The sequence below is a fragment of the Sphaeramia orbicularis genome, chromosome 17 (genome assembly GCF_902148855.1).
Source record: "Sphaeramia orbicularis chromosome 17, fSphaOr1.1, whole genome shotgun sequence".
Classification (NCBI taxonomy): domain Eukaryota; kingdom Metazoa; phylum Chordata; class Actinopteri; order Kurtiformes; family Apogonidae; genus Sphaeramia; species Sphaeramia orbicularis.
This window is the reverse complement of record NC_043973.1, coordinates 55,183,594-55,194,444: the sequence shown is the minus strand read 5'-3', so window position 1 is coordinate 55,194,444 and position 10,851 is coordinate 55,183,594. Positions and strand designations below refer to the sequence as shown.

The following is a 10,851-nucleotide window of genomic DNA, read 5'->3' as shown; positions in this document are numbered from 1 at the left end:
AACCAGACAAGTTGTTCAAAGTTTCACTGCACGAATCCGCACAAACAAAAACCACATATGGAGCTCCTCAAGGCTCTGTTCTCGGTCCTCTTCAGCTCAACATTCACATTCTGCCTTTCACTGGAATTATGGAATATCTCGTTTTTTCTATATGCAGAAGACACTCGACTCTACGTATCAACACACAACTACAGTCCCTCATAAAGAACCAAATAATGAGCGTCTCTGGTGCCGAGTTCTACCAGTTTAATCGAAGACGGCCAACTGTACGACCCCGCTTTTCTTAGAAGTAATTCTGGCCACTGCAGACAAAAATTAACAAACATCATGTGAAGGCAACACTTACACAATAAAAGCCCCACTGAGAAATTAATGGCTTCTATCCACTAACATTAGAGGGCTTTTAGTTTGAAAGGATAAAGGAGTGCTAAAGGTGGAACATCGCAAACCGAGCAAATGAAAACAGAACTGGTGCTAAATATGACCATGTGAACTAATTAAACAGGAAGCTATTAACAAAAGACTCGACCAAAAAACTAGCATTGAAGTTGGAAAATCATATCCTTGGTTTTGTGGTCGTCTGTAAATTTCGGCTTTGGTTCGTGTAAACCCGTGTTATCTGATCGATTCGGTAAACATCATGTAAACAGATCAGTTCAGTTAAATTGTTGGAGTTGAAATAACCGTTCGCGTCCTCCCTTGACATTTTTGACCATAGAAGATCTGCATTAGCATTAGCATCCTTATCGTAAACAGGGGATACAAAACATTTAGTTATGAAACAGCCTGTTTAAACTTTCGCGTACACTGTAGCTACAGAAGCATTCAACACTTGAAACGTCTGCATCTGCAACAAAAATCTATGCAGATCAGCTGAACTTAACCCATACAGACCCAGTTCTACTTTAGCGGAGGTTCCCCAAAAGATTTCTCTCTGTCTTAACTTTTTTTAAGTGATTTATCACCAATTATTGTAATATTAACCCATTTATTTTGCATTTTTTCAGTTCAAATCAGATATTTTCCCATATTTAATTAACTGATCCTGTAGATGTTCATTAAAGCTCAGATTAAAGTTGAGGGTTATTATATAAAAAAACAGAGGAAACTGAATGAACAGTGTCTTTTTCTGTCCAATCTGTCATTAACTGAACATAAACCCAGTGTGTCAATCCACTGGCAATGATGCAACTCCATGGGTTTGACTGGGGAATCAATGTTGTAGAAGATGATGGTGTTTCCACGGTAACTGCGGTGCCTCTGAACGTCCAAATAAGAGTTCCTCTGGTTCTGATGACCATGAAAACATGGAGAACTGTATTTTACACCAATTATTGACATGAATTGATAAAATTAGCGGATCAACAGGAATTAAACAGTTTAGATCAGTAGATGGTTTAGGTTAAAGGTGGACGTTTGGGTCTGTAAGGGTTAAAGGTGGACGTTTGGGTCTGTAAGGGTTAAAGGTGGACGTTTGGGTCTGTAAGGGTTAAAGGTGGACGTTTGGGTCTGTAAGGGTTAAATGACTCGAGCTGCACGTCGTTTCTGCAAAAACCTAGAGTTTTCTGATCATGTGTAGAACTGTTCCGACTAATTCCAGTTATTTTTTGCATCTTGACCTGCTTTATTGAACTTCTACAGATGTAAACAACTTCTTGGATTTTCTTTCACCAAACAGGAGATTTCAGAAATGACCGACATGCAAATGCGTAACAGACATTTTCACCATTAGTTGAAGACAAAAGCATCAGATTCAGTGAAAATCACTTTTACAAACACAGTCCATGTAGAATCAGGAGGAAATGACTCGGTATCGTTCTCCTCTTGGACACATTTCCACCCCCTAGTGTTTGTTTCTGTGTACTGACGGTGGTTTAGAAAAAAAACCCTTAAGAGTTCCTCTGGTTCTGCTGTGAGTCTGGTTTACGAAACTTTAAGGCAGTTCATGAAACATTAAAGGTTTGGATGAGTGACCTGACAGGAAACGGCAGCTGTAGTTTAACAGGAGACTCCAGCAGAACCAGAACCCTTTCAAAATAAAACCACATGTCCACTTCCTGCGCTGTGTGACTGAGGAGAAATCAGATCAGAACCAGAACCAGGCCGGGGTCGGCAGGCGTCGAGGTCCACAAAGACAAGTTACGACGAGACTGGAAGAGTTTCTGAGGAGGAATTCGGCAGCGACAAACTGAAAGAAATAAACCATTGGACAGGATTTGGATTAGAAGGCGAAAAATTGGTAAATGAGTTTACACCATTTAGTCCCAAAGATCTGAGCTGAACCTTTGGATCTTCTGTTGGTTATTTACCAGGTTTTAATTTGTGTCATTTTGGATCAAACGGACCACAACGTACGGAAGACCATTCATAAAATTAACGGATCCTTTAACAGACCAGACGCTGTTATAACAATTTTAACTAAATTTAACTCAGTTTTAAAGAAATAAATCAATGTCACTATTAGATTAAAAACAACATAAAACAATAATACCCAATACTTAAAACTTATGCACATTCGGTAAAAACAGTTTAACAGTTCTATTTATAAAAGACAAAGTGAGATGCAAAAAGGAAAATTTAAAAACGGTGGGAAAAATGAAAAACACAAACTCATAACGATACGAAAAAGACGTACAATTTAAGAAAAAAATGTAACTAAAATGTAGGAACAAATGAGATACAGACAAAAAAATAAAAACAAGAAAGACATGACAGTTCAAAACATAAAAGATGACAAATGTAAAACTGAATAAAAATAAAGCCCAAAAAGTCTAAACAAATGAGAAAAACTAAAAAAAAGAGACAAAGAGACTAAAAAAAAAACACATGAAAATATCAGATGTAAACAAAAAAAAAAAAGATGGCAAAATAGATACGACATAAAAAATGTAAAACCAGAACGTGTAAAGAAAAAAAAAGATGAAAAAGATGAAAAAACTGCGACAAAAATGGAAAAGTAGCAAACGATGTAAGAAACACAAGAGGAAAAAAGGAGAAGACGTCCTTGTCCATTAACCCGAGTCCTGGACCCGGTCCCTGAGTCCTGGACCCAGTTCCCGAGTCCTGGACCCGGTCCCTGAGTCCTGGACCAAGTCCCTGAGTCCTGGACCTGGTCCCTGGATCTGGACCTGTACCATCAGACTCACTTGAATCCGTCACTGTCCTGCAGGTTGAGGACCAGGCTGTCGGCGTTCAGGTAAACCTTATTCTGGGACAGCGCCACCTACAGATGGACAGAAAGAACAGGGTCAGAAACAGGACCACATCAGGTCAAACTTCCGTTCATCTGACCTTTGACCTCTACCAGTTTACACAGTCCCTGTAAAAATGTGCCCATATGTGACCTGGATCTGATCTGTTACAGAGAGTCTGAGCAGCACTAACCTGACCCAGACCACTGTCATATGCGGTCCTAACTCTGACCAAGACCACTGTCATATGCGGTCCTAAATCTGACCCAGACCACTGTCATATGCGGTCCTAAATCTGACCCAGACCACTGTCATATGCGGTCCTAAATCTGACCCAGACCACTGTCATATGCGGTCCTAAATCTGACCCAGACCACTGTCATATGCGGTCCTAAATCTGACCCAGACCACTGTCATATGTGGTCCTAACTCTGACCCAGACCACTGTCATATGCGGTCCTAAATCTGACCCAGACCACTGTCATATGTGGGCCTAAATCTGACCCAGACCACTGTCATATGTGGGCCTAAATCTGATACAGATCTGATATTTTCCAATGTGACTTCAGTCTGGGAAAAAAAAAAGAACAAAAAACTGACAAAAAAAAAATCAGATTTGACCCAAAAATCTGAACTGTGCATTCGAACAGCTGTGGGCGGAGCCTTCAACTACAGAAACACTAGTTTGTTAATGTAAATAAAACTACTTCTCAGACGCTTCAATGAGCTCAAACTAACACTAATGGGCCTTTTATCAATGATTCCCAGAGGAAAATCTATGAACTTCAACAACAATTACATAAAATAAAGGCCGTTTAGAACCGACAATTAACTGTTTAGATTTTACTTTTCTTTTTGTATCAAACCTAAACCTTGGAAAATCCAAACCATTATCAGTAGTTTGTGTCCGATAAAGTATTAAATAACAACGATGTCTAAATGGGACGTTTAAGATAATTATATTTATTCCTGATTAAACTGACCCACACTGATGTAAAAGTGTGAATATTCAAACTGAGACGTGCGTCTGTCCAACAGTAAAAGTGTTAGGGTCAAAGGTCAGACGGAGACAAAAGGTCAGAACAGGAGCCTGTTCTCTGCACATTCATGTTCCTTTGGCTCCATCTAGTGGACACAGGTAGACTCAGCACATGCACCACCAGGCCAAAAGTATGTGGACCGTCCATGTGTGGACGTCTGAACCAAGGTTATAATAGTTTTGGATTTTTAGCTTACCGGCTGACAGGCCGTAAACTATTGTCGTCATCCGTCGTCGTCTGTCGTCCATTACAAAAATTGAATTGTCTTCTCCGAAACTACAATTCCAATTGACTTCAAACTTGGTATACAGCTTCTTTATGATGATGTCAACAAAAGTTAGTGAAATTATTTGGATCTGGATCTGATTCTGGATTTGGTGCCACTCTGAAAAATGTCCCCATTATAAGAGATAGGAAGTGGATTAATGCAATAACTCAGTAAATATAAATGATATCCAGTGTAAATTTCTACAGTCCAGCCCTGATGGGGAGATGACCAAACACAATGTCCACATGCTGATCAGGATCTTCTTCTGGATCTGGAACTTACAGAAAATTTAACATGGGCTCTTATGGGGAAAAAATTTCAATCGTCTTTTTCTCCCAAACTCCAGTTCTGATTGACTTCAAACTTGGTATACAGCTTCTGTATGAGGATGTCAACACAAGGTATTGAAATTATTTAGATCCGGATCTGATTCTGGATTTGGTGCAACTTTGAAAAATTTTCCCATTATAAGAGATAGGAAGTGGATTGATCCAATAAATCAGTATCAATGATATCAAGTTGGAATTTGAAGTTTTTGCAGATCTGATCAGAATATGACCAAAACATGGGCTATTTATAACTGGGTGATAGTAAATGGTATCTGGATACATTTCCCAAAGCTTTTAATTTGGCCGGTAAGCTACAGGGTCACTGGTCCTATTTTTCATTAGTTTAGTTTTAATTTAGTTTTGACTGTTTTTTCTCTAATTCAGTTAGTTTTAATTCATTTTTAGAGCAGGTTTGCTAGTTTTTCTTTTTTTCCCTTAATGCTTAGTTTTAGTATTAATTTTAGTTTTGTCGTCTCTTTTCTCTTCTCTGTCGTAGTATTCAAATAAATCCCAGACAGGACTCTGCTGCTTTCTCTCAACTTTAGTCTGCATGTTTCCAGGTAGAGTGGGGACCAGAAGACGACTGGAAACCACAAGTGAACACAAATGACAGACTGTGAAGGGTCGTACAGTGCCGCTAGCTAAAATTGCTCAAGCGAAATAAATCGCTTTCGTATCAATCCAACATTGACAAAGAGGAAAATGGAGGGAATTTTATCCGTAATTTTTGTACATTTTAGTTAGTTTTGTAAACACACAATACAGTTTCAGTTATTGTTTTTTTCGTTCAATTATAGTTTTATTTATTTCAGTTAACAAAAATGTTTTTTCAATTCTAGTTTTCATCATTTCATTAGTTTTCGTTAACGATAATAACCTTGGTCTGAACAACTGAGTTAACCAGCTGTGCATCATCTGTCCCCAGGGACTGGACTTATTCAGGACCCCATCGGTCCACATGACAGTGCCAAGCCCCTCCTCTTCGTCTTTCTGTCCTTTTACAGATCTAGTATTGTCTGAGTTCAGATTTTGCGTGGATCATGTCCAGAGTGGTACAGAAAACAGTTACGACACAAAATAGTAGATGAAATATGGACCTCATTCCTGGTTCTGGGGGTGGGGCCAATAGTTCCTCTATTCAGTGTACCACCATCTGAACCCATTCATTTGTATTTGTGCTGATCTACCAACTCCAGCTCTAAGTTGATCAGATATAGTCATCTTTCCACTGGTCCAGTGTATTACCTGTGTTCGTGACATTTCTGTTGTAAATTCTGTTTTCTTTGGTCTGTGCTGGCGTTTAGATCTATTTCTATCTGATCCAACTGTTCTGTTGGATTTTCACCTGTAGTCCTATAGTTCCATAGTTGGACTGGTCCAGCTGTTCACATGGAACCACAAGAACTACAATGATGGAGGTTCTAAGTGAAGGGACCGGCAGTCCAAATGTGGTTTTGTGGGTTGGACTGGAGTTGTTCTGTTGAACCTGGTCATGTTGGGTTCAGTTTGTCAGCTGAGGTCATGTGATCATTAGTGTTGAAGCCGTTTCTAATAAAAGTTCATTAAAGTTATTCATGAGTTGAAGGACAAACTTCTGTCACTGTGTTTGGAAGATCTGACTCATCCGAGAAAAATTCTGTTGAGTTTGATGATGTTGAGTTTTTACTGAGTTTGTGGTCCGTGCTAATGCTACCATGCTAAGTTAGCCTCTATGCTATATGGTTAATGCCTTATTGTGTGTGTGCTAACGCTAACATGTTAAGTTACCCTGTATGCTACCCTGTGGTTAATGCTGTGGTGGTGGGTTAAGTTTGTCAGCTCAGGTCATGTGATCATTAGTGTCATTTACTGTGGTACAAATATGGGTCCACTGACACTGATTTGATTCTATTTGTCATTTATTATCGTTTCATAATGGTTTCATGTGATGCCTGAAAATTCTATTTTTACAGAATTTTAATTTACTGAAAATCCATGACCTTGTTGACCTTCATCCAGTGGTAGTGATGGATAAGGTCCATAATAATCTACTTCCTCCTTCCACCCAGCAGATGTTTGAATGTAGGAAAAGTAAATATAACCTCAGAGGAACTGGCATTTTTGAAAACGTTAAGGCAAGAACAAATAAAATTAAAGCTGCAAGGAGAATTGGGCGGGACCTCGCACTGGGTGATCCGCCTCCCGTGTGTTCCGCCTCCTATGCGTTCCACCTTCTGTGCGTTCTGCCTCACGTGTTCCGCCTCTCATGCGTTCTGCCTCCCATGCATTCCGCCTCCCATGTGTCTGCTTCCCATTCATTCCGCCTCTCGTACATTCCGCCTCCTGTACGTTCCGCTTCCTGTGAGTTCCGTCTCCCATGCGCTCCGCCTCCCGTATGTCTCCCGTACGTTCCGCCTCCTGTGAATTCAGCCTCCTGTGCATTCCGCCTCCCGTACATTCCGCCTCCCATGGCTGTCGACACCTCAACTCCACTCACACCTATCGGTCCCGACACCAGCCCCCTCCTTTTTACATCTGTCCTCCTTTCATCCCTACAGAACACCTGCGCCCCTCTGCTGAAACCACCATCCCCTTTTAATGAGGCTTTTATTTTGAAAAGCCAACTGTGTGTGTATGCATATGTGTGTGTGACAGACACAATCCGTTTGAGTGACTTGAAATTGTACAAACACGTGAGCGTAAAACTTATTCTTCACATTTTTTTAAGGGTTAGATTTTGTAAAACTTTGTGTGTGTGTGTGTGTACCATTCACATTTTTATCATGTCTTCATTTTTATTCTAGTTTACATGTATATATATATATATATATATATATATATATATATATATATATATACATACATATATACATATATATACATATATATAAATATATATATATAAAGCTGAGGGTTTTACTTTGAAAGGCAATTTTCCGACTTCCTCTTGGACAGACCTCATAGCGTCCTCCTATATTTTTTGTAGTGCTCGATATAAGGAACATTTTGACATTGGTTTCATGTCTCTCGGACATTCCTGCTGGCCACTATGGCGGTTTCCGTGTTTTTGGACATAGGTGGCGCTAGAGAGCGCCTTTTGGTACCTACAGGGTTAATTTTTGCATTTTATCAAATTTTTCGCCGGACCTGACATACGTGCCAAATTTGGTGAGTTTTGGAGCATGTTTAGGGGGTCAAAATCCAGTTCAAAGTGATGGTGGAAAAATAATAATAAAAAAAGCACAAAGAAATATAGGGGTCTTGCCTTGTGGCAAAAACTTTATCGTGTGTGTGTGTGTGTGTGTGTGTGTGTACCATTCACATTTTTATCATGTCTTCATTTTTATTCAACTTTTATTCATATATATTTTTTTACATACATACATATATTTCTTATGTAATTTTCATATTTTTTCTGTATTGTTCAAATGGTGTTGTGTGTACAGTTTGACAGTGAAGTTTCTTGTCATGTTTTCAGTCACACTAGGAATCTGACTGTCTGTTCATGGACTTACAGCACCACCTGGTGGTTTCATTGTATGCATTTCACAGGAAAAGATTCAGCCAATTGGCTTTCAGGCATTGGAATGCGAAGAATTTGGAGGGTCGTCACCTTGTAAACTCTCAAAGAGGGAGACAGCTATTCTTTGAAACAAACAGTGTTTATTTTCTAACCGTACATCGTATCTCAAAAATTCTTGGACTAGAGGAAAACAGAAAGTCTCCTTTGTGGATTAATATATCATATTTGTAAAAACAGATTGAACTGAATAAGCAGTGATGGTGGAAAGGAGTATACTTGTCTTATTTTTTGGGTGTGAGAATACAGTCAGAGGCAGATTGCCAACTTCCTGTTGGATTTAGCTCATGAGTGTGAGTGTATGATTTTTCAGGCTCGATGAGACCAACATTTTGGCGTTGGTTTCATGTCTGTACGACACTCCTACTGGCCACTAGGGGCAATTTTGTATTTGTAAGTGGCGCTACAGAGTCCATTTTGGAACCTAAGGGGTTAATTTTGATATTGTATGAAAGTATTCACCAGACATGACATATCTGACAAATTTGGTGAGTTTCTGAGCATGTTGAGGGGGTCAAATGGCAGGTTAAAGCCAAAAAATCATAAAAACAAACAATATTTTATGAATCCATAACTGTACATCCTATCTCAAAAATTTTTGTACAGGAGAGTTGGGGTGATTTTTCTGAATGTATGGATATATGACAAGGGGCAGAAAAGTCGAAATTGAAAAATTAGTCCCGAACATCGCATTTTTCCGAACTTACAAAAAAATAACTAAGACATTAATTAGAAACTTGTGAAGACAGTTCTTTGAGAAGGGTTCACTGTATCTTTTGGTGCTATTTAGAAGCCAATATGACAAACTGGCTCATACTAGTTTCAAGTTGAGGGTTTTACTTTGAAAGGCAATTTGCCAACTTCCTGTTGGAGTTAGCTCTCGGCGCCCACTGGAACATTTGTAGTGCTCGATGTAAGGAACATTTTGGCATTGGTTTCATGTCTCTCGGACATTCCTGCTGGCTGCTATGGTGGTTTCTGTGTTTTTTGACATAGGTGGCGCTAGAGAGCGCATTTTGGCACCTACGGGGTTAATTTTTGCATTTTATCAAATTTTTCGCTGGACCTGACATACGTGCCAAATTTGGTGAGTTTTCGAGCATGTTTATGGGGTCAAAATCCAGTTCAAAGTGGCGTCGGGAAAATAATAATAATAATTAAAGCTGCAAGCAGCATTGGGCGGGACCTCGCACCGGGCGTTCCGCCTCCCCCGCGATCCACCTCCCGTGACCGTCAACACCTCAGCTCCACTCACACCTCTCCGTCCGCATACCAGTTCCCACCCTTTAGTGTCCGTCCTCCTTACATCTGTACAGAACACCAGCGACCCTCTGCTGAAACCAGCATCACCTTTAAAATGAGACTTTTATTTTGGAAACCCTACTGTGTGTAAGTGCATTTGTTTTGTATGTGAGAGAAAGAATCAGTTTGAAAAATGAATTGAAACTGTATGAATAAGTGAGTATAAAAGTGATGATTTATCACATTTAAGGCTTTTATTTTGGAAAAACCCTATTGTGTGAGCATGTGTCTGTGAGAAAGAGTACTTTTGAATGAAGAAACATTGTACAAACAGTTGAGCGTTTGGTCATAAAAATGAAAAGGAGTTATGTAATAGACATTTTGTATGATTCTTAATTGGGGTTTTATTTTGAAAAAATGTACTCCGTGTACTTTTGAATGTGTGCAAAATTTCCAATATCCACAACACAATGCAGTAAAACCTGTTTTAAAATAAAAAAAAATAAAATAAAAAAATTGGACTGCCTGGGACTTGAACCAGGGTCCTCTTGTTCCATTGGCAGCTACATGAACCACTGCACTACAGACAAACATGTGCATGTATGCACCAGCAAGACTTTTATAGGGATTTTGCCATTGTGAAAAGTGAAACTAAACATAGTCTTGAAAAAATCGCCATTATTCCATAACCGTAGGTCGTATCAGAAAAATTCTTTCAGTTTCGGATTCTGCAGACTTGTGGGAATTTAATGAGGTATAACTTTTTTGTTAAAAGTCTGAAATGAATAAGCAGTAATTACAGAAACATAGAGTAACTTTCAAAGGCAGATTGCCAACTTCCTGTTGGAGTTAGCTCACGAGTGTCAGTGTATGATTTGTCGGCTCAATCAGACCAACATTTTGGCATTTGTTTCATGTTTCTGTGACATTCCTACTGGCCGCTAGGGCAGATTTTGTGTGTTTTTTACTACATAGGTGGCGCTACAGAGTCTATTTTGGCACCCAAGGGGTTAAATTTAATATTGAATCAAAGTGTTCAGCATCCATGACATACATGGCAAATTTGGTGAGTTTTGGAGCATGTTAAGGGGGTCAAATGGCAGTCTAAAGTGAAAAAAGTGTGAAAACAAACAAATTGTTATAAATCAATTATTGTACATCGTATCTCAAAAATTTTTTGAATGTGAGCATTGTGCTGAGTCCCATGAACGCGTAGATATGT

At 39.2% G+C, this 10,851-nt stretch overlaps 1 protein-coding gene across 2 annotated transcripts in view; it reads right to left on the bottom strand.

Moving 5' to 3' along the window:
- Positions 1-1,668: 1,668 nt before the first annotated feature.
- LOC115437758 (prohibitin-2-like) overlaps positions 1,669-10,851 on the bottom strand; it is a 28,017-nt gene continuing 18,834 nt past the window's right edge. For both annotated transcript variants that reach the window (XM_030161090.1, XM_030161091.1), the window contains 2 exons: positions 3,147-3,223; positions 1,669-2,188 (listed from right to left, as the gene is read on the bottom strand). In XM_030161090.1, coding sequence (XP_030016950.1) covers positions 2,140-2,188; positions 3,147-3,223 — 126 coding nt within the window. In that variant the 3' untranslated portion in view covers positions 1,669-2,139. The remainder of the gene's footprint in view (positions 2,189-3,146; positions 3,224-10,851) is intronic.